Source organism: Centroberyx gerrardi, chromosome 4 (genome assembly GCF_048128805.1).
Source record: "Centroberyx gerrardi isolate f3 chromosome 4, fCenGer3.hap1.cur.20231027, whole genome shotgun sequence".
Lineage (NCBI taxonomy): Eukaryota > Metazoa > Chordata > Actinopteri > Beryciformes > Berycidae > Centroberyx > Centroberyx gerrardi.
This window is the reverse complement of record NC_136000.1, coordinates 10,149,351-10,172,876: the sequence shown is the minus strand read 5'-3', so window position 1 is coordinate 10,172,876 and position 23,526 is coordinate 10,149,351. Positions and strand designations below refer to the sequence as shown.

Sequence of the window (23,526 nt, the reverse complement as noted above, 5' to 3'; positions counted from 1 at the left end):
TTATGAGAAAACATTTTGTCTGCCAGGGACCATTCCTGGGTTCAACCGTCTCTGAGGAAGTGGTGGCATCAGTCCTGTGGGACTACAGCTCTATGGTTTGCAGCAGGGGACTGTTTTTGTTGTGTTTTTTGTGCGTAAGGAATATTTAGTTTGAAAACAGTAGCCTTACTAGACCCAGACTTTCTCACAGTCTGAGATAAAGGGTGAATGATCCTTAGTAGTTTTGATTCACTTAGAATTCAATCTATAAGAGTTTGATCATCCTCAAGTATTGCAAATACTGAAAAACTTATCACATAACTTATGACCTAATGAAATAATTAGGGATGAATGTTTTATCATCAGCAAATGAAATGTACGTTGTAGTTACATTTGATTATTGTTTGATGTCCTGGCTCCTCAAGCTGCAATTAGATTGTCAGGTTGCTTTTTACATCACATTTTAAGCATTTAGCTAAAGCTCTTATCAAGTCTTATTCCATGGTTCATGTTTTGGACACTTCCACAGGACATGTGGCAGTTGAAGGGGATCAAGCCTGTGACAGTCTGGTTACAGGATGGTCTCTCTAACTGCTAGGCCATCATCCACCCACCTCCTCCATCCTCTCCTCCTCTGTCCTATCTGCTGTTTCCTCCTGCGTTCTTGAGGGAAAGCTCCTTTCCTGCTTCTCCTCCTCTTCTCCCTCCTTCTCTCCCTCCACTCCCTCTGCTCCTCTCCTACTCCTCCTGCACAGCAGGAGTAGAGCTCCTCTACATCTCTTCCGAAAGGAGGAGTCGCAGGCAGCGTATAGGAGCGGGTTAAGGCAGGAGTTGAGGTAAGCCAAACAGGTAACGTATGGCTGAGCGGCAAGTAAGGCCTGATCTAAGGAACAGGAGTATGGAACCAGGCCGAACTCCAACAACATGGACACAGTCTTATTAACATGCAGAGGCAGCCAACACAGGAAGAACGCCATCACTAAAGTAACAATGACCCTGAGAAGTCTTCGCTGGCGCCTGCGGTCGGGGCGAGGGCCACGTCCAAAATGTCTGCTGAGCAGGTGGGCCAGCGAGCAGTAGCAGACCAGCAGAATGACGAGAGGAAGCAGGAAGCCAATCAGAGTTGACTTCAGACTCAAGGCCGCCGCCCACCACAGCTCCGCCCGCTCTCGCTCTGCCTCCTCTACCTCTGCTCCAATCAGAATGGAGTAATCCATCTGGCAGGAGAGGAAGACGGCTCTGGACTCGGCCGGGTGAGTCGGCTCTGGCTGCCAGTCGTCCTCAGGCCCCGAGTCGAGCTCCACCTCCCTGACAGAGCGCAGCAGCAAACCAGGAAGTGCCAGAACACCCGCCAACACCCATACTCCGCCCACGATCAACAGCGCCCTGCTGGGGCAGCCCTGTTGGGCGTGGTGGCTGGAGTGCCGGCGTCCAATCAGAACCCAGTATCGTTCCACACTGAGCATGCTCAGGCTGAACACGCTGGCGTACATGTTGAGCGCAGTGAGGAAGCTGCTGATCTGACAGAGCGGTTGCCCGAACGGCCAGTGGTAGCCCAGCGCTGTGTAGACCGCCCACAGAGGGAGAGTTACAAGGAAGCACAGATCGGCTAACGCTAAGCTAGCTATGAGAGAGTCGGTCAGCGAGCGGGAGGGACGAGGGATAGAGGGAGGAGAGGAGGAGGTGGAGGAGTGAGAGGAGGGTCTGCAGGTTGCCTTGTTCTTTTGAAGGAAAGTCCCATGGAGAACGCTACCAGCATTGATGTTCTGCTGCCTGGTTCTGAAAATTTTTCTGCAGCAGACTGTTCCAATTGCGGTTCTACCTCCAGTTCCGGTTCTGTTTCCGGTCCTGGTTTTCCTCCCCTCGGCTCGATCCAGGTAGGCCCAGAGCACCAAGCCGTTGCCCAGGCAACCAACCAGGAAGGCCAGCAGGTAGACGGACGGGATGATGGAGAAGGAGGGAGACCAGTCGCTGTAGTCACAGTGGAAGAGGGGATGGGGGGAAGGAGAGGGGGAGGTGAGGAAGTCTAGGTCTGACATCTGTCTGTCGGTCTGCCTGCCTTCTATCGAAAATGTTTTGACATCAAAATCACTGGAGGCTCCAATAATTCCCCAGCCAATAACCAGAATTTTGGTTAATGCTGCATGGCAAAAAAGTAAGTGAAAAATGAATTACAGTAGGCTTAAAAAAAATCCAAACTCCCACAACGTTACAGTTGTTTTAGATATAAGACTGGGTCCTAGTTCCAGTTGTGGACAAGTTGTGGAGAGGAGTAACAAAGCAACTCGCTGTCCTCTGTTCTCTTTCACACCTCCCTCTGTCTGTTGACTTGGCTGGTCTGGAAATATACAGTGAAACACACAGTGAGATTCTTAAACCTTTGCAGCAGGAACACATATTTGTGTACACATGCACAGCCTTTAACAACAGGCCGAAGTGTACACACAGATTGGTCCAAAATGTTAATTAATCTGAGCCAAGAAATGTATTTTTAACATTCACAGAATTCACAAATGGCATCTAATATTTTGAAGATTAGTTGTTTTTGATATCTCATTCCAGTTCCACTGAAACAATAAAAAATCTGAGACTATTTCAGGGCTTTGAGGAGACCTGATACACCTGAGCCTAAGTAGGCATTGATTATCCATGTCATGATCTCTATCGTACAGAAGAAAATAAACACAATACTTTTCAAAGTCACTTAAATGTGGTCCTGTATCAAGTGGCACGAACACTGTGAATGTTAGGAGTTTTATTCCCACAGGGCCACCCATGCTAAAAATGTATGAACTCATATTGTAAGGCACTTTGGACGAAATCCTCCACCAAGTTGCATGTTTTGTTATGTAAATGTTCCATTTTAGCTATTCCAGATGAGGGCCTAATCCTGTCTCATCTATACCACAGCCTTAGACCTTATAAACAACAAATATCTAACCACTGAAATTCACAGCAATGATTCTCAGAATAGAAACTCACCTCAGGCTACTCCATCAGATCCATTCTAAGATGCTGGTGAATGATTACTGGGAAAAAGTGAAATTGTGTCCTCTTGTCCTGTTTTCTCTCCTCTCACTTTCTCTGTGACTCGCTCCCTTCTGTCTCTCTCATCTCTGTGTGTTTCTCTCTCTCTACTCTGTCTATACTGCAGAAGAAAGTGTGTCTGTTCCTTAAGTCTGAATATATAGCAATGTCCCCTACACACACACACACACACACACACACACACACACAGAACCCTCCTTCCTCTCATTCTCAAACAAGACCACCCCAGCAGAGACTTACGAGACCTGCAAATACCCCCCAAGACAAACACACACACCTCCCGAGAGACACAATAACCCCCCCCAAACACACACACACACACACACACACACACACACACAAACCCAAGACACACAAACAGACATACAAACAGAGCCCCCATCCCCTATGCTATTCATATTCTCTGTGCTCAGACACAAACACATCCATATGCACATACCCAAATGTGTACACACACACACACACACACACACACACACACACACACACAAAGAGGCGTCAAACATTACAGCTGTCCGAAAGGTTGCTGGAGCTGGGTTGGAAAATAGCTTGGTAATAAATGGGAAAGTGAAAAAAGTATGACAATAAGTTAGAGAGTATAGAGTCTTCAGGATCTTGAGCAAAATAGGAAAGTGAGAAAAGTGATCCTCTCTCACACACACACACACACACACACACCCTTTGTTCTCTATGTCCTACATGCTCAAACATACAATGTACACAAGGGTTAGGGTTAAATGTAACAAGTCACACAAAGCACAAATAACAACTAACGGCTGTTCCATTCTTCGGTTCACAGTCAGACAGCCATATTAAAATGAAGGAGAAAGGAGATCCAACGCAATCTTCATGAATAAATTTAAAAAGCCTTTAATCCATTGGCTTGTTTGTGCTCAGCATGCACTGCATTCAAAAGGAAAACAGCCTAACCACAGAGGACACCGTGAGATAGCTATATATTACAGTCTTCTAATGAAAATAGATTATGACTCACAGCTGTGTTTCCTCTACCCACGGGGAAGCTGCCACTTCACATAAAATAATTCATTAACAATGGTTTGAATTGAATTGTTTTTTTGTATCACATGGTCTAAATGCTGTTTCAGAGGCCTTTCCACCCTGCCAGAAAAAGTGTACAAATCTATTGCTTTACTCCAGGTAAAAATACCCTTACAGAGTATTACTCTAGCAAAAGTTGCTCATTCACTATTCTAGTTAAGAAAATCTAAGTATCAAAAGTGGAGGTTGAGTTCATAGTCATGTCCCACTCTTCTGTTACAATGTTCAATTTTAAAAATCTAGAAACAGAATGTTCCTTCATACATGTAATGATGTAAGAAGCGCAATTTTTGCTTTGAAATCCAATGGGGTAAACTGTCAATGGAAAATACTCAAGTAAAGCACAAGAAGCTCAAAATTGTATTTGAGCACAGTACTTGAATGTAGTGAAAATATTTAGCGACGCTTTATTCCTGCATCCCACCAAAAACACATCTGGAGAGACGTAAGATCAGGATGTGATTTGTGAGAAATGTGATTTTTCAAGATTTTCTAAAGCAGACAAACACATTGAGGACATGGGACTGTAAAGCAGAAGACCAGAGGGTCAGCAAACACAGCAAACAGTTGATCCTTAAACTGACCATTCACAGGAAAAGCTGGCAGTAGCTTTAGGACCGCAGTGTCTAGCTGCCACCGAATTTTTGATCATGAGCAAAATGAGCATTTATACTTAAAAAAAGATAGATAGATACTGTAGGTCACCACGGGGTTACAGTGTAAATGAATGAAGATGCTCCTGTAGTAAACAGGAAGTGTTTGTTTCCAGAGGGGCAGAGGTCACCCTGTCATCAACCTGTTGTTATGGGAACAGATGTTTCAAAAACATTCCACAGTCTTTTCTTTCACTTGAAAATGTTGGTGAACACACACACACACACCCACGCACACACACACACACACACACAGCTCTTTTTATTGAGGAGTGAAAGGCAGAGTAAATACAAGCAGAGTCTCATTGAAAAACTGTGAGCTGAGCATCACCGTGGGAAACAATGGGGCAGGGGTGCAATTTAAGAGAGGATTCAATTCATCAACCTTGTTCACAATAGATGTTGTTTCTTAGAACCTTAGCGCTAAAGGTTTTCAGTTACATTTATAATATGCAATAGGCCCTTTTCACGCCGTCAGAAACCGGTATATTACAACTTCCTGTGGCAATTTTATTTTTGTGAAGAGGTAACTTGAGGCGAAAAATGTTTAGCCTTTCTTTAGTTTAGTCTTGTACTTCACCAATGTTAATTTTGGGCAGGTTATGGAGCGATTTAGTGAAGGCCAGAGCTGGGAACAGGAAGTTGAAATGCACCTGTTTCTCTGCTGTTTCTCAATGCAGAAGCTGTTACCATGACGATGTGAAAAGGGCCTATAGATCCTTTCACTTTATTTCCATTTGGCAAAATGGGTTTTTGAGACATATACCAATGGCTCTCCCAGCAATATATACTATATCTGAATCAGCTTGAGATTGGCTGAAATATCTTGGATAGCGTTGTTCAAGTTCATGATTAACTTTGGAAAAAAAAAAGTTTAATACGTCACTGTGAATTACAGCCAGCTGTAGCAGGAAGATCTACCAGGAGGTTGATGCTATTCAGGAGACATTTGGCTAACCACCTTTTAAGCGAGATAGGTTCCTTTAGGTTTTTGTCCAAGACATTCCTAGAAGTCACAGTAAGCCTATGAAGAACGTTTGGCATAGGCGAGAAATGGTGACGGGAAATGTTCATCTGACATGAGTACAATGAGGCTTGAATGAAAGATCAGAAATAATATCCATGCATATTAAATGATTGTACTGGCCCCAAAACTGCTGTTAAATTTGTAAGATGTATTTAAGATCTCTGTATTTTGGTGGCCAATAATTTTTCAGACATGGCCATAACCACACCTGGGCGTCTCCTGTGGGTTGGCTAGGTATAAAGGGTAAAAAGATAAGAATTTGCATAATAGGCCTGAGATGGTATGAGGCACAGTGGAAGCAAAATCCTCACAGAGGGACGCAGTTTCGAAGGGATTAAAGGTACTGTAGAGACGTAAGTTTAATTCAAGGGTTCTCCATGATTCCCTACAGAAGAGATCAAGCGCTCATCTGTCTACTGGTCATAGCGATGGCAAGAGCGGAGGTGCAGGTAAACCTCTCACCTGACTGCAAGGAATTCCTATACATGGGCACGCTGCCTCAAGGGCTGCAAGACAAGTCATTTAAAAAGATCTGCCAGTTCTACAATGGAAAACCACGTTTCGTCACTCTGTATGACACCTTCGACCACATCCCAATTTACTCTGCATACACCTTCAAGCGCTCGGATGGGGCCAAAAAGGTTGATGTGCCTTGGATGTACGAACCTCAGGTAGGGGCTGGTTGTTGGCTTTATCCTATCTTAATTCTTTGGAAGAGCAGAATTTCTAAATGTTTAGGGGAAGAAAGGCCCTTTGCCAATCAGCCTTATTAGACAGAATTTGTGTTTTTTTATTTATTTATGAGCATATGTTTTATATGACTCCTCCTGTCAGCTCTCCACAGTGTCTGGCCCAAGGGACATGCAGCCCTTACCTCAGGATGATCTTCATCAGAGTTTTGAAGATGCTCAGGCCGTGCTTGACGACTACTCTAACACTGTAAACTTTGAGCGCGGCCACCTGAATCCAGACGAGCACCAGGCCAGCCCTGATGACAAGGCAGCCACCTACACTCTGACTAACGTGGTCCCTCAGGCCCGAGAGTTCAACATCGGCCCCTGGAAAAACCATGAGCACACCATCCGCAGGCGCCTCAACAACTACTGCCGCGGCACCGCTTATGTGGTCACTGGGGTCACTACCTCGGGACACACAATCCGCCGCCACAACATCAACCGTGTGGGCATCCCCACCCACCTGTGGTCAGCCTACTGTTGCGCCAACTTTGACCATAACGCGCCATATGACGAGCGCTCCAAGTTCCCCGCGTTTGCATCTCATGGGCTCAATGACAAGGAGAATAACAAGGTTCAGGAGATGACGGTCCAGCAACTGGAGGACTTCCTGAAGAGTGTAACTTACGTTGGCAAGTCCTTCCAGATCTTCTATGATAACTGTGTGCCTCCTCAAGGTGCCTTGCACTTCCCTTCAAAGAAATGAGAATGATCCATGATCCCTCAGATTTAGTATGTCTTGATATTTAGACCAATGTCTTGTCAGTTATAACTTTCACTAATACTAGGAACTTTTGGGATTCTTCACTTGCTAGTAAAAAGTTCTGAATTCTAAAGACGTGACCCAAAAAAAGAAAAAACCCATGGCAGTCTGTCTTAAATGACAAAAGATAAAAGCCTCTATTACATGGACACAAAGAAAATTAAGAATTACCAAAGCGTGTTGACCTAATAGTCTAGGATCATAACCTTATTTTATTCTTTTTATTGTTGTTGCAACCCAAATTTCTCTATGGGGACAATAAAGTTGCTATTCTACTCTATTCTATTCATTTTTACAAGTGCAGAATCCAACATTGTTCTACTATCAGTTTGAGTCTACCTGTCCCTCCAAAGAGCACCTCTCTGTTCATTAATAAGTAGTTCATTAATCCTTATAATATATCATTTTCATTTAGCAGCCATAAAGTGATGAATCATTCAAGTTTAGCAATGCCAACCAGTTTTCTGTGCTATGCCTTAATTGTTACATACTTGTATCCATGTTTTACCTAATCCAATATTATTTTGCCTAATACATGATATTTTGCCTTGCTCTGTCAGCTTGTTTCTTGCTGATTAAAAACATGCATCGTACATGCTCTGTACTTGTTTCTCCTTGAACAAAAACTGTCAAAATCTTAAAAACCTATTTTATCTATACCCCTTGTAATTAAAGTAATTCATTTCAAAAACAAAGACTCAATTCAAATACTTTTTACAAGTTCAGCCAATTAATTAAGTTGTATGAAAGGCTGCAATGATGTAATTTCAAGTATGTGTTGCCTTTGATGATGCATTAGCAAAGCATGCATGCACACGGACACCCATGCACAACCTCACCATGAAAAACACCATACATGGTTGTACCTTCGCACTTTATCTTTCTGTGCACATGGGCTTATCCACCATTCCACTGTGGCACAGTGCCCTGAACTGCATCTGCCTCTGTAGGCCTTTTGTTCCTCACAGATAGATTAGACCAACAGATTTACATTTTACCGACTGTAGTGCTACTATGCACTTCTCTTAGTGGCAGATAGCCTGAGGACAGAGTAGTGAAAGGGCAATTAGGGCCAATGTCAGCGTTCTGAATTTTAATTACTTCTGAGTTGTTAACTTTAAGCTACAAATGCTAAATTATGTCGCAAAGCTGCCGAGTGCCAAGCATGTCAAGGATGTGCTGCTGCCACGCCACCTGCAGGTTGGCGTAAACATGGCATATTCAATGATCAGTCCGAGTAATAGGGATATAAAAATATAACAATGGTAAAATGATCCTGAATGCATCTCTATCCACATATTCTTCACTGAACTATGGTTTAGTTAGTTATTGTGTTCATATATTTTTCCTCTGGGTTTCCTGGTAAAATCTTTAGTGATATACTATGTATAGACACTGGTGCAGCAGGTCACAAATTCGACAAATAGTATTACAACGGATAATAGAGAAATGGTCCAAAATTAGGAGGGCAGACATACCCCAGGGTGAATGACTTGATTAGTAACCACATTTAGTTTGAGAGAGAGGGCAGCTGTATCCTGCCAGCTGGCTTATGCCACAGCGCCAGATGGCCGCTCCACAGTGCCTGCTTTGACCAGCAGCAGAGCACAAGTGTCTCAGTGCAGACTGGCAGAGCCCAAATTACACCTACAGACCATCCATTTGCAGGACACTTTACCCTTATGGCCAGTAGAGGGAGACAGTGTTTATCTAATCTTAGCTACATCATGTAGCTTCATAAGTAGGCCTACATTAATCATTCTAACAAAAACTCTCATTATGACAAGGGAACAAATTAAGTATCGTATTAACAATACTCAATGCTTCATATCAGACGATGACACTGTACACTTTCCTTTAACATTTTAATTCTCTCTTCAAGAGTGTTTTCAACTCACATAATCAATTTACAGTTATAAAAACAAAAGTTCACATTTCTGTACAAACAGGCCGTGTGAAGTACCCTGTGCAGCAGGGCTTGTATAGGAGATCTCCATGAGTGGTCCATAAAAGCACCACAAGGTTCATTTAAATGGGTTTTTTTTAAGCACGCCTTGCTGAAATAATAGACTGCCTTATTGCAGCACAGGAAAGCTTTAGAGCACAAAGTAAAGCTTTAGAGCACAAAGTAAAAACTTCCTGATTAAAAAAAATGTTTTGACTAATGATAAATTGTTGCTCTTTGTACAAGTGGATATCATAGTTTAACTCACCACTCTGACAACTTTAAAGGAATGACCTCTGGGTTGACATAGAACCCAATCACTCCTACACACGCTCACATAATACACTTAAAACACTCACAACAGTAAGTAGCCACAGTACACAGCTGCTTTGCAGCCTGTAACAGCAGTCCAGTGTATGCAATTGTGTTTTGGTTTCAGTTGAGCCAGGTGGTGTTGAGCTGCGTCTGGTTCTTGATGCTAGTGTCCATCTTGAGAACCTCTCGGATTGCCATAGTGGCGTAGGTTGAGGGAGGCAGAGAGAACTCCATCCTCAAAGCCCGGTACTTCCCCTCTATTGGGGGAAGGAGAAAAATATTATATTGCATACAGAGAAAAAAGCTGTCATATCTCAAAGACATATGCACATGAGGCACCATCAAGTATAAAGATGCTATCAAGAGTTCTTATTCCTGCATCTCCACTCTGCATCTTATTCCCACAGCAGCCATTTCTAACTTGTGTCACAAACTGTGTGGAAAACTACGGAGCAGACAAAGATTTATCAATTCTGATTCAACATTGGAAAACGCATTAGAAGCATAGGATCTCAACAATCCAGAGAGATATAGGTTCACATTTTACGGTAATATATTTGGCTCACTATAGCTATCTAGCACCATGTAGCCCAAGTAGCTAACTAGCTAGCAACCTAGCTAACTTGCTGCTAAATTCAAGCAGTTGCAGTTGTTCCCAATATTGCTAGCTAATTTGGTAACTGTCAGGTCTATCTGAAGAATGCTAGTATTTCTATACGCCAATCTTCCGGATAGGGTTTCCCTCCCAGAGTGACATAAATTCAAAATGACCGTGGTGGGAATTAAGTCCATAGACAGTCATACACAGCAGCCAAGGGCTTCAACAGTGTTACTTGAATCACGTAGGGAAAAAAACCCAAAAAAACAACATTTGAGTAGTCACATTTTGCTGCCTCTTGCTGGGATGGCTGCCCATTTATATTCCCCAAACATTTTCCCGGTGTATTACCACTCTTAGAAATACAGACCCAAACAAGCCCAAGAACTCACCTTTGTTGAAGACGGGGGCAGGTTTGTCCTCTAGCTTCTCCACATCAGTATGGACCAGGGGGATCCTGGGGTCATCATACTGAATCACCTCCCTACACAAAGACACACCACAACACACTAGCTGATAGGCAGCCAATACTGCTATGTGCTGTAGTATTGCAGCAAAGAGCTCAATATTACAACAAAGAGTTCAATAATTGCAATATCACAATAAAGGCCTCAGTATTAAAATAAAAGGCTTGGTATTATAGCATTATAGTAAAGGGCTCAATGTTATAGTAAAGAGCTTATATTCCAGTATTACATTAACTGTCTAAATATTGCAATAGATGATTCAGTATTACAGTAAATGCTGGTGTTTTACAGTCTAACTGAGGGAAACAGTAATAGAGCAAAAGGTTGAGTATTAAAGGCTAACTGGGACTAACCAGCTGACATCACTGGGTCTGATGAGGATGCGCCGGTAGGCTCCGGCCAGAGAGTAGTCCTTCACTTTGTGCCTCATGTGGTCGATGTCCAGCCCATCTGCAGACAGCATCTCTCTGTAGCCTTTACCCACTGACAAAAAGACAGAAGCATTACTGCCAATGCAACAGAATTTGCTTTGTTAAATCTAAATTTTCCTTCAATTTCCTTTTATACTTTAGGTTTTCTTTTGCTTTTCATCAATGCACTTTGTTTTTGTTAATCCGGCATTTGCCCTTCTCGAGTATTTCTATCATTTTGTTTCTTTTATCCAATTCAGCAGCAATTTTGTTTGCCATCTTGAAGTTTTCCCTTTAAGGTGAGATATTCTTATAAGCCCCTTGGGGCGGTGGGGGGGTTTAGGTTTTAATTTCATCAGCACTCAATGCTAGTTTTTTTTTTTTACGCTTGCCGTTTCCTGTAATATGCAAATAAATGAACTCTAAAGTCTAAATCACACAGACTCTCAACCTACCATGGTGAGAAGGGTAGATGACGTCAAACCCAGGCAGAGGCATCACAGTGTCATGGATGGAGTGTCTCTCAGCCTCCTCTGCAGAAAGCACATGTGCCGTGCCTTGATAAAAAAGAAGGGAGAGACAACGTCAGAGGGTGGAATTTCCTTCATAACCTCATAGAGCTGACCATGCTGTTAGGATTCTTGCACATTTTTACAAATGCCATTCCATGACATAAAGTGCATTTTTCATGACCAATAATTAATAAATGTTTATATACTATATACTATTTGTGGCATAGCTGTAATATCCTACTGTAGATTTGACTAGCTACAATTACAACTTGGAAATGCTTAATTTGGACTGCTTAATTTTGGTTGCTTATCATTTTTGCCGATATAGGAATTGAGGCACAAGAGCGTCAGGTAAATACAGAAAATGTAAAATGTAAGTATTATTATTAATTAAATGTATATATTATTGTTCCTTCAAATAGTGCCTCATTCTACCAGCAACCATGTTTGATATCACATACTGACCAACTGTAAAAAAGATGAACAAATTTCAATGACTTTTCCAAAACTTGCTGGATGTGTATCATTTTCATTACAACTGTCATATTTCCTGACTTTTCCAGTTTCTCCATAACCATAGCAACCCTTGTTTCCCCAGCCCAACAAACCAACCCAGCACTAACCTCCTCTGAGCACCAGGTCGCCCTCCACCGCCTTCAAACCGAAGGCCTCGATTCTCCGGCTCACCATGGTGTTCCACACTACACTCTGGTAGCTGTGGATGTACATCAGACGGTTGTTGCGGGGGATCTGGGAAGAAAACAAATGCTGTCATCAGAAGGAGCAGAACAAAGCCTCTTTGGACATAAAAGAACCATATGTCACCATCAGCAAGAGATATTTTTTTTAAAAACCTTTGTTTATCTGGGGAGAGTTTGCTAAATCCGCTCTTTTCCAAACAACAGCCTGCTTCAAATTCATACAGTTACACACATTCACACTTGGCAGGTTCCCAGTAAAAACAGAGTCTTTTACTTTTGGTCAGTGAGCTCCTTCATTGAAGCAGCTGGGTATTAAGTGGCCTCAAGAGCACTTTGACTAGTTATTGAGGAAGAGGAGAGCGGTACTTCAATTCATAATACTTATTCACTATATACTTATTTCCTCGCCCACATTTTTCAACTCGATTTTCAGATTTAAACCAGTGACCTTCCAGTCACAGCCCCCCTTCTTTCACCTTTAGGCTACTGCTAATTCAGGAGAGAGCATCATTAACAGAAAACCAACCAGTCCGAAGGCAGTTATGATGTTCTTCTTGCCATACATGGACAGGCCTCGCAGCAGCTGCCCCTCCACACAGCGCTTGACCGGCAGCTTTTTCAGGGCCGCCTCCGGGTCCTGAGTCTTGGCCCACTCCTCCCTGCAGCGCACCAGGTAGCCTTTCTCCGCTGGTGGAGGTGAAAGAAAGAGATAAAGATGGAGAAACATTAGAATTACTAAGGCATAAGCCATATTTCACACCTGCTATGACTTTTCCTATGATCACTTCACACAAGGTAGAAAAGAAAGCAAGAAAAACAATTTATTACCTCCGGGACGAGGCTTCAGAATCAAATCCACCACTTCGTTCCAGTCGTTTTTCAGGATGGCCCTGACACAGACAAAAGGAGGAAAACAACACATGACTTTACCATTCTGCCACTAGTCTTTCCTCATAATGTATACGAGTTTCCCCCATGCCACGATCTCACCTGCCAACCTGGTGTGTGGGCACAGCTGTGGTGCCGAAACGCTGCATGCCATAGTAGTTGATGAAGCCGGTCGCCTTGAGGGACGTCATGGCCTGCTGGACCTGCTCTTGTGTTCCTGAGATGTTCCTGACATCAAAACACACCAACAAATAAATCAATGAGACAGAGTCATATAACAGTAAAGTATTAACTGGTAAAGGGAGAAGAGGTAATGTTCCTGTTTGACATTCGAGGGACCAGTGCAGTAACGCTGGGATTTCATACTAGCCGTTGATAAATTAAGTGTCAAGATGGCTGTGGATACTTTAGAGTGGAGGAACTGAATAACTGAAATAGTTTGACTGATTATCTGTAAATTAGCTAGCTGATAGTCCTCACATGAGATTTTACGGTTCCATGTCAGATTGTGTGTGTCATGCTAACTGAGTCTAAAAAGGTCAAAACTCCAGCAACACTTGTAGTATATAGAACAACTTTATTGTTAGACCAATAATAAACAATAAAGTTGTTCTATATACTACAAGTGTTGCTGGAGTTTTGACCGTTTTAGACCTTTTTCCCTTCTCTATGCACCTTGGAAGTAGGTGAAGTCGTGCCAGAAAACCCTACTCTGATTCATGCTGAGTCCCATTCTTTCTAATTGCGATTCTGGGCCCAAGTAAAGAGTAAAGACGCCTTCTGCATGAATGCAAAGAATTGTGGGATACATAGCAACGGTTGACATCCCCTTGGTTACTCCCCCTAGGTTAGAGGTAGCCAGCATCCATAACAATAGCACAGTATTACACACTATTACAACAGTGATGTGAGCATCTATTCACATCTACTGACCTGATGACCACAGTGAAGTTGTTGCCCTGCAGCTCCCCCAGCTTAAGAGGGTGGTTTTTATAACAAAAGTTTCCCAGCTTGAAGTTCATGAGGCACTTGTTGAGGTGAGCCAACCTCTCTGCCGTGATCCTGCCAGGGGATGGAACAGGTTTCTTTAATTAGTTATCATTGTGTCATAACAAGCTGATCCACCAGGGAGCGTCTGCCTAGCAACAGCAGAAACACCTCCAGCACTGGTGAGACGCAACATGTAACACCCATTTACAATCACCCACAGAAATGTAAAGAATTCATGCGAACATAACTCATATTGATTTGCTGGTGACATTTCACACTCACTTGAGAACTGCAATCTCTTGTACAGTGATGGCTCTCTTGTCCTTGGTCCCCATGTAGGAAAACAAATTGGGTCTAAGCCTAGAGAAACATGCATCATTAATCATATGAAGGCCATAAACTGTGATCACATTCTTACTGGACAAAGAGGTTACTGATATGCGTGTTGCATGATTAAAAGACAGTGACTATGGGCAGCAATAATCTATCATTAACCAGATTAAAACAATAGTCTGAATAAGAAATTGCCATGTAAACAGCATTTTCTGATTACCTCAACACGAATAAGGTCATAGTCGGAGTAAGCATAATCTCATTACGACATCTGGAATATTCTGATTTAGTCGCATTATTGAAAGGCATTTTAGGCATGTATGCACCTTAATTGAACTATGACTCTATCGGAGTATTCACAGCTTTTTGCCACACAAGCAGCAATCCAACAGCTTGGCGACACACACTCTGCCTTCCAGCGGTTGTGAACTTGCTTACAGATGAAAAAGATGACTGACTGACACCAGAAAAAAGAAGTCCCAACATTTTTGAGGTGAGGCTGAAACCGTCACCATGCTCAGGACTTTTCCATTTGCACCTTCAATAAAGACTTAAACTGTCTGTGTGCTCCAGTGACTTTTTATCCTGTGTCCTGTTAAGCGGACTTTGCTCTGTAGCATGTAAACTGGAATATAAATAAGCAACTCATGTAAAACCGCTTAATCGGAATATTGACTTATTTAGAATAAGGCCAATAGTCGGATTATTGCTGTCCTTAGTCAATATACATAGTTAATGTCATTTTACAATGTAAGTGAAAAGCGCTGCGGCCAGACCTGAGGAACTTGGAGAGCACATTGATAGCGTCCATGGTGTCCTTGTTCTCCTTGTACATGACAAAGTGGCAGAAACTGCCACGGCTTTTGGGCCAGGAGTGTTTCCTAGGAGCTTTCATGGAGACAGAGAAAAGGATAGTGCTGAAATAACAAAAAAAGGCAACTACAACTCCATAGATTTTGTATTTTTACACTTATTTGAAAAAAGAGAAACCAACTTCGAACCAATAAAGCTAATACCTTTCAATTCATTTAACGCTTGTCCATTCAGATTCAATTATTATACTGCAAGCCAGAATGGAAATAATCTCTAACTGTCATTACAACACCAAAAAATATTTCAACCACCTAAAATCCATGCGGGTTTTAACCCACTCCCTCTGTGCTGTGTGGACAGTAAGTTCTTACCTGCTGTTGTTTTGACCTCTATCCACCCAGAGAAGAGCAAAAGGAGGATAGAAGAATGTTACTAAGAAAAAGACGCTTATGGATTGTGGGACAAGCTGGCAGGGGTGAGCTCTGCATGCATGGGCCCGAGGCAGTGGAGTGTTGCATTTAAATTGGCTATGCAACAAGGGTGCAACAGGGACATGGCAGCAAACCATCATCAAACTTTATAGGCTGATAAATTTTTGTTTTTTGGCACCGCATTAATGTATCTTTGCTTTCCTCTGTTGTCTCTTAAATAACTGTTTTTATATACTGGACACTATGGTCTGAACAGATGAAGCCAATGTTTAGATCAAAGCACTCCACTGAATAAATGGTCAATGTATCACCAGTGCAAGACATCTGAATTCCTTTCATATTCAAGGCACCTAATGCAAAAGTTAAACCAAGATTTGGTAGTTAAAAAAGCAAAACAAAACAAAATCTAGACAGAATCATGCAGGTGTGTTGGTCGTGCACATGCACCAGTGCATGCATCATATGATCTTAACCTAAAACTCTACTATAACCACATGCAATGGGGCAGATGAGGCCATGGTAGACATCAATTTGCATGCAACAAAACCCTTTTCTGATCCCTAAAAAAAACAGCAAGATTTTGTCCAGGTGGTTTAAAGAAAAACAGTAGATTATATTACTCTCCATAACTTGTAAAGTCCATAAAGTAAAGTTACTCCTGATAACTTTTAATGACAGCATTAAAGGGTAATTGCACTGAGTTCTGGTACTCCCAAGAGCCGTAACTTCAACTTGGCCTAATGGCAAATTACAGAGTGCAGGCTGTGAAGGCATGCCGTTTAAAATACGGTACAATAGAAGGAGTTCTCTATGTATACGTCTCTAGTATTTAATTGCAAAAACAGACATGATATTATCACTGTCTGCACTTTTGATGGTGTGCATTTGTGCTAATTCCTGAGCACCTAGGGCCTGAGCACCTAAAAAGGCATGAAATAAGGTGCAGTGAGTTTCATTCAACTCAAAGACATAAACCTAGTAGCAGAAAACAGATCAGAAAATCTAGAGTGATATTTTTCTGTTCTGTCTATTCTCCACATACCTGCTAGAGCTTTCTTCCCAGCAGCATGATAGGCCACAATGAACTTGCGGCCTTCCCTCTCCTCCGTCTTTGTCTCCAGACCAGGAAACTGGGTCTTGATGGCTTTGTGGATCAGCGTCCGCTTCTCTTTTGTATCATCCACCACCTACAAATAGAAAGAAAGGACAAAAACCTATTCCTCCTCTTGAGAGTGTGTGTATCCAGGTAGGTTTTAACATGATGGCATACCAAGAATAGGTTGGAGGACTTCATGAGTGTGTAAAGAGTCCTGATTGAATGTTTATGTTTTTAGGAATGTCGTGAATGCGTTTCTTTCCCTGCAATGCTCTTGTCTTCATTTAGTGTCAGTTCTTTGTTTGCTATGTCTACCATATGTTCTTAAACATATTTTGGATTTGTGATGTCTTATTAATTGCCCAAACATTAGAGCTTTTATTTTTCTGCCTTGCACACATCGCCCACTCTAAACAGGAGCCCTGGTCTCATTGTGACTTCAGTGGTTGACTAAAGGTTATATGTCATGAATGAATTAAAGCCTAAAACATAATTTAGCAGATAGAGTCGTCCAGTGATTAAGGAACAAAAAGTCGACTCACTTCAATTGAGACATTGCCCTCTTTGTTCTTGAAGAGCTGCAGCTCCCCAAGCTGCTGTTTCTGCTCCTCGGTCAGCACATCAGATTCCTCTAGCGGCTGCTGGGCCTCTGGGACCTCCTACCACAGGACCAACCCAACACAAAAAAATGTCAACATAAAGTATCATCTGGCACAGTGAGGACTGAAAAACCCAGGACTTCACCGCCCTCAAGCAACAACGCTAACACTACGTCAAGGAATGTGTAATTTCACGAGACAGCAGGCTGGAGGACCGGATTTCTACTACGTTGAGTCATATGAGAGATTAAGTTCTCACCCAATTTCTATATTGTTTACTTCAGGCAGTATCACATTCAGAATCATCATCAATCAATCAGAGTAATGTTACAAGTATCGCGCCTTTGCAACTTGATGACAAGTTTGAGTCTTAGTTCTCTGGTTTCTGACTTAGGGAGAGAGATTTTCATGTTCACAAATATTGACTGAACTGTTACTCAAACAAAGAAATAATATTTTTTTTTTTTAATTGAGTGGTATTCCCCTTTCAGACAGAGAGAGTAGTCAAGAAAGGTGACATTATTTATGGTAATTGCATCTAATATCTCACCTCAGCCTCTGGAGGAATGGAGAGGTCATCCAATCGCACGGTCTTGCCTTGCTTGTTGATCTCGTGCACCACGAAATCAGAATACCTGAACACAAACCACATGACGTCAACTGTTACAGTCCAAATTAATTCATTTAGAGGAAAGGTACACAAAGGCTTAACTGACACTAGAGTACCAACCTTTCCTTCAGGATACCCGAGAAGCCTGCATGGTCACTGACAAACTTCAAAATGCCCACGTCCAACTCTGTGAGCCCATGCTTCATCATGTCAGCAAAGGTCTCACCATCTTCCTCTCCATCCTCCCCCGCGCTTCCATCTCCCTCCGGCTCTCCCTCCGCGTCTCGGTGGGAATGACCTCCATTCTTCTGATCCTTCTGAACTCTGGGTCTCTTCATAGGTACGTCCCCTTCCTCCTCCGCCTCTTCCTCTGGACAGCCCCTCTTTTCTCCCCCTTGGGCAGGGACCAGCATGGGCTCCGATTCCTCCATGGGTGCCAAGCTGTGACAAAAAGGGACACAAGAGATGGGTGTTGCACTTGCAAATAAAACATACATGAGTTAGCACAAATGTATGCACAAATATGTATGACAGTTCAGTCCCCTGAGCTGGACTCAACACACCCCAGTGAACTTATCTGATCATTACCCTCTACCAGCAACATCATTTTGATATGATGCACCAGTCACTTTAACTTACTATGATTTATAAAGCCATTACTTGACCACACTCCAATTTGCCAGCAATGCCTACAGTCTAAGATCACAATCTTGCATTCTTCTTAAAGTTCCCAGAACAAGAACTGTTTTTGGTGAAAAGGCATTTGATTATTTTGCCCCCTGGTCCTGGAACAATCTCCAGTCAAAGCTCCAGCTCAACCATTTTATTCCCCTAAATCAGTTCAAACAAATTATTCACAGTCTTATGCAAGACTGATCTAAATTGTGACCTTTTTTTATTGTACATGTTTTAGTATTTTTCTGTTTTTGTACTGTTTGTGTATGTTTTATTGTGTAATAATTGGGTGCTGCCATTTCTTGGCCAGGTCTCCCTTGGAAAAAAGATTTTGAATCTCAATGGGGCTTCCTGGTAAAATAAAGGCTACACAAATAAATACATAATTAATGTATGTATTAGAAGCCACTTACTAATTACGACACATTAAAACTGCAATACTTCTAGGCACCAGTACTTTATACTTACATTCTGCAGTCTGTTAATACTGTAGTCTGTAATACTTAAACCTATGTGCATCAGTCGCTTTATATTACAATTGTTAATACTGCATCGCATTGTTTTGTTTTGCACCGTTCATGATTGCACTGAATACGTCGTGAATCCAAGACAAAGTTTTCGTTTTGTGGGGACACCAATGATCTAGAAACCGATGCTACTGTTGACTTACTGTTTGCTGAACTGAGGTAGCAAGAGAGAGGTGTGGATGTGGAAAACACTTTCCTCCCAGCTGTTCAAGACACACAGAGACTTCCTGACGGACCCAAGGGTGATCTTGATGCAGGTACTACAAGAAATATGGAACAAATGGGGGAAGACATTGCTTTAATCGCCAAGTTAGCTTTCATTAACAACGTTAGCAAAGCCGCTAGCGCACTCGCAGTGTCAACAATGACGGAGCGGAGTCAGCTAGCTAAAGTTGATGTAGCTAGCAATAAAACAAACACATCAAAACTTAGATAAATCGTCAGTGCTGATAACACAAAAGATACACGTTGCTGTTTCTAGCAAAAAGCCTGCTTCTTTACCTGCGTCTGGTGAGGTTCAGCAGGCTGCGCACAGTGAGAAACGCCAGACTTCCCTCACACACGTGTGTGTGCTTGATTCCGGAAACAGATCCTGCCGTAAAGCCCTCCCACTGCAGACGATTGGTTACGGACCTGCCAATCACAGAATCAGCGACTTGCTTTCTGCATGCTTGATTATTTATAACCAAAGTTAAAAGAGCATCCACGCTACAATGTTTCCTTCACATTTTAGACCAGTGGTTCCCAAAGTGGGGTCCAGGGACTCTCAGGGGTCCTTGAAGGAGTTACAGGAGGTCCCCAAAACATCAAGAATAGTTTAATTTCACTATTAGTTAGTCTTAGAGGGTTTGAACCTATCACAGCATGCATTAGGTGGAAGGATTATTATTGTAGTAATGATCCTATTGTAATGATCCTTTTAAACAAATACAAAAGATATAGATGAAATTATCCAATTTTAATTGTATTTTATACACAAACATCACAAAAATGTGCTATCAAGTAAAGGTATTTTGAATGTAGGCTACAGTAGACATCACAATTGCTGTTCATATAAAACTTCAGTGTTGATAAGCTGAATCATTTATTATTCTCCTTCACATCAGTTGACAACAAACATCCATGATAATAATGTAGCACATGTTTAGCTTCATCCTGTTACAAAATACAATCTTCCTTCCTACATGAGTAGACCATGCTACTCATTGTCATCACTTGTGGTTTCAGCTTTCAAAGTAAAACCCTGAAAGCTAAAATAGAACCGCTTGTGTTCAGCCAGACCGAATAAGAATTGGTCCATAGTGAAAGTATAATTCATACAAATGCACAACACTCAAATATTGAGGAAAAAAAATGTCTTTTTGCACAAAAAACAAATAATTAAGCAACAAAATGCAACTATACAATCTGTACAATGTTTTTCTATGATAAGAATTGTTGTAATAATTTTGTTGAAAGTTCCCCTCTACATTTAAACAGAGATTTGTCATTTTTGGACTACATAGGAAACAAAGAAAAAAAAAATCTGCAAATTATTCTGTACAGTTTATATACACTATATTGTTGTCTGACTAAAAATAAGATGCTGCTGACCGGGATAATGAGCGATAATCTAAAAAAAACAGGCAAATAGGCTACCAGTCTGTCATCTGATGATGTCCCAAATCTATTTTTCAAGAGAGGGATCTGGCCAGACTTTGATATCAACAGTCTTGGCGTCACCAGCCTTTCCAACAGAGAAATATGGGTAGAGTTTCTCAGTGAAAGTGTCTCTATAAATGTAGATGCGAGACATGTCTTCATGGTTGTAGAAGGCCACCTTCCCTCTGTCATAGTCCAGCTGGACGCTGATCCTCTGGAGACTCTTCTTCACTCTGACGGTCTCACCAAGCCCAGTTGTGTATTTTCCACTGTGATGCTTTAAACACCAGACTCCGTTTTCTGGTAAGGGAGATCCCTTCCCCTTCCTGTCAGCTGACTCTTTTGCCAAACCCACATTCCAGGCAGGATGGTCTCCCACCTCCACCTCCCAGCTGTGGTTCCCTGAGCTGAAGCCCTCGGAGCCCAGAACATTGGCATAGCAACTGTTTCTCTCTGGGTTGTCAGGGAGCTGCTGCTTCGTGTCTCCCTGTCTCACACTGGTCAGGTCATCGGACAGAGAGAGCCAGGGGTTTGCAGTGTTTGGGTCCAGAATGACAGGACTGAACTTGACCTCCCCCTTCATCTTCTCCCAGACTCTGAAGGACAGGTTGCTCAGGTGTTTGGCCACATCTATCAGCGCTCCTGAGACCAGCTTCGGATCCGGCAGCGAGCACTGGGCTCTGGCGCTGGTCTGAGTGGGTTTATAACTGGTGAGGAATGGCACATTGTGTTTCTGCAGGTCTTCTTCAACAGCTGCGATACTGTCTGAGAGAGAGGAGATCTTCTCCTGAATGATCTTCATCTCTCTGTCGATAGTCTCCCCCTTCTGCTCCTCTTCCTCCCTCAGAGCCACCAGTCTGGCCTCCTCTTCCTCCTTCAGGAACTGGCGGAGCTTGTCGAACTCTGCTCTGATCTGCCTCTCTGTGGCCGCCAGCTGGTTCCTGGAGTGGTGACTCACTTCGTTGTACGTCTTCTCAACCTCTTTATATTTGCTCCTCTTGTCCTGTAGAGACTTTAAGTCAGATTTCAGCTGCTCCTTCAGGTCGCTGACTGCTTGTTCTAGAGGAACCACCTTGTGACCGTGGTGGAGAGGGAACTCACAGATATGACACACAGCTTTCTGTTCCTCTGTACAAAACCATTTAGGCTCTTCTGTATGTTTACTGCACAGTACCTTGACTTTCCCCTCTCCTTTATCCGTCTCAGATGATGACCCAACTGCTTGTGTCCCAGCATAGGAGTCAGCCAGTTCCTTCAGTGTAAAGTTCACTGTTGGATCTTCCTTTGAGGATTTTCTCTTGCAAATTGGACAGTTTTTGCTTTTAGCTTGTTCCCAGAATTTCTGCAGGCAGCTGGAACAGAAGCTGTGGTGGCAGCCCAGAGACACGGGATCTCTGAAAGTCTCTGAGCACACATGGCAGCTCAAGTAACTTTCCAAAAGAGCAGTTTTCTCAGCCATTCGAATTAACTTTCAATTGCAAGACTCACCAAATCACTTCCCTTCACTTTACTGCTTATAATCATCAGCTCGGTAGGGATCTCACACCGTGTAATGGCGTCTCTGCTCTGTTCACAACGTCCAAATCTGCTTTCAGTTTCACTTAAACATTCAACGGTAAATTATTATTTTTCATAACTATCTTTATTACCGCCTCACACTTCCACAAATACATCAGAAACTGCATGGTTTTTAAAAGAAAAACAAACAAACAAAAGAAACAAATATGGTTAAATTAATAACATACATCATCTGCTAATTCACAGCAGGACATCCCATAATTTATATCTATAGACAGAATAATCATATATAGATACAGAAATCCAAAAATAAATAAATACCTAATGCAATATAATAATAACAGTGAAATATATAAATGGGAGGGTGAGCACTAGATCTAGCTTACTACGGTGTCTAGTTATTAATTGTAGGAAATGTTACCATCTGATTTTGTTACCAGCAGATGGTGTTGTTAGTGAGATACCGTTGGTGTGGAATCTAACCGAGAGATATATGACTAATAAATGGCTTTCTCCTCCGACTCATGAGCAGGTTTCTGGAGTAATCGAGAGAGATTAGACGAGCAGCGGTCGTACAGCGGCGCCGTGGCTTAGTTGGTTAAAGCGCCTGTCTAGTAAACAGGAGATCCTGGGTTCAAATCCCAGCGGTGCCTTTTCACTTCCACATATTACAACGACTTTTCCACAGTTTGCATAATTACAGGCTGAATTGTCACAAAGCAAGGTCCTATCACCCATTCAAAGAGACGTAAAAGCAGCTTGAACTCAGCAAGGTTCAGTTATTTGCATTTCTGACTGCTCTCATATCTCACATTTTCATTCTGACTAGTCACAATTGCATTTTGTCCAGTGGAAATATAATTTAACATGTAATGGTGACTGGTGAGCTTGAGTTATTGCATGTTAAAATGGCTTGTCATATGCAGTATTTACCCCCAGAAACTGCCTGAAGAAACACATCCTTACAATTAGGATGATTTGATGTTCTCAAAAAGTCTCTTACTCTTACTTGGTGCCTAAAGCCCTAAAGCCCTGGTGCTGTGACATCACTCGTAAATTAAATGGCTCGTAAATTAAAGGAAATAGAACTGAATTTAAGCTTTGAAATGTTGTTCCTAGTTGGGTCTGTGTTTGTCTACACTCACTGCTATCTCCCATGTCCAGAAACAAGAGAGGGAACAGTTTGTCCCCCAT

General features: G+C 42.3%; 4 protein-coding genes and 1 non-coding gene across 5 annotated transcripts; 2 read left to right on the top strand and 3 right to left on the bottom strand.

Annotated features, from left to right (window-relative positions):
- Nucleotides 1–581: 581 nt before the first annotated feature.
- Nucleotides 582–2,018, bottom strand: aplnr2 (apelin receptor 2). The gene has a single exon (XM_071922735.2). The coding sequence runs from the start codon at nt 2,016–2,018 to the stop codon at nt 582–584; it is 1,437 nt and encodes a 478-aa protein (XP_071778836.2).
- A 4,074-nt stretch (nt 2,019–6,092) lies between these two features.
- On the top strand, nt 6,093–7,470 carry LOC139929744 (endonuclease domain-containing 1 protein-like). The gene is made up of 2 exons (XM_071922745.2): nt 6,093–6,437; nt 6,601–7,470. The coding sequence occupies exons 1-2, from the start codon at nt 6,144–6,146 to the stop codon at nt 7,204–7,206; spliced, it is 900 nt and encodes a 299-aa protein (XP_071778846.2). The 5' UTR covers nt 6,093–6,143; the 3' UTR covers nt 7,207–7,470.
- Nucleotides 7,471–9,114: 1,644 nt separating this feature from the next.
- On the bottom strand, nt 9,115–19,750 carry pus7 (pseudouridine synthase 7). Its single transcript, XM_071922732.2, has 17 exons — nt 19,675–19,750; nt 19,317–19,433; nt 18,092–18,412; nt 17,912–17,996; nt 17,305–17,421; nt 16,709–16,853; nt 15,199–15,310; nt 14,372–14,449; nt 14,033–14,161; nt 13,202–13,327; nt 13,040–13,101; nt 12,738–12,898; nt 12,134–12,260; nt 11,454–11,555; nt 10,942–11,071; nt 10,514–10,605; nt 9,115–9,780 (listed from the first exon to the last, which is right to left on the bottom strand). Exons 3-17 carry the CDS (start codon nt 18,400–18,402, stop codon nt 9,644–9,646), a joined length of 1,914 nt encoding a protein of 637 aa, XP_071778833.1. The 5' UTR covers nt 18,403–18,412; nt 19,317–19,433; nt 19,675–19,750; the 3' UTR covers nt 9,115–9,643.
- Nucleotides 19,751–20,171: 421 nt separating this feature from the next.
- Nucleotides 20,172–22,273, bottom strand: LOC139929741 (zinc-binding protein A33-like). The gene has a single exon (XM_071922742.2). The coding sequence runs from the start codon at nt 22,271–22,273 to the stop codon at nt 20,840–20,842; it is 1,434 nt and encodes a 477-aa protein (XP_071778843.2). The 3' UTR covers nt 20,172–20,839.
- A 638-nt stretch (nt 22,274–22,911) lies between these two features.
- On the top strand, nt 22,912–22,985 carry trnat-agu (transfer RNA threonine (anticodon AGU)). The gene has a single exon. It is a non-coding gene; the product is annotated as a tRNA-Thr (tRNA).
- The last annotated feature ends 541 nt before the right edge of the window (nt 22,986–23,526 follow it).

Coding starts and splice junctions, on each gene's coding strand:
- LOC139929744 (XM_071922745.2), top strand. CDS start 6,144: ATGATTCCCTACAGAAGAGATCAAGCGCTCATCTGTCTACTGGTCATA. Junction 6,438..6,600: donor CTTGGATGTACGAACCTCAG/GTAGGGGCTGGT, acceptor TCCTCCTGTCAG/CTCTCCACAGTGTCTGGCCC.
- aplnr2 (XM_071922735.2), bottom strand. CDS start 2,018: ATGTCAGACCTAGACTTCCTCACCTCCCCCTCTCCTTCCCCCCATCCC.
- pus7 (XM_071922732.2), bottom strand. CDS start 18,402: ATGGAGGAATCGGAGCCCATGCTGGTCCCTGCCCAAGGGGGAGAAAAG. Junction 17,997..18,091: donor TCGGGTATCCTGAAGGAAAG/GTTGGTACTCTA, acceptor GTTTGTGTTCAG/GTATTCTGATTTCGTGGTGC. Junction 16,854..17,304: donor AGGGCAATGTCTCAATTGAA/GTGAGTCGACTT, acceptor TTCTATTTGTAG/GTGGTGGATGATACAAAAGA.
- LOC139929741 (XM_071922742.2), bottom strand. CDS start 22,273: ATGGCTGAGAAAACTGCTCTTTTGGAAAGTTACTTGAGCTGCCATGTG.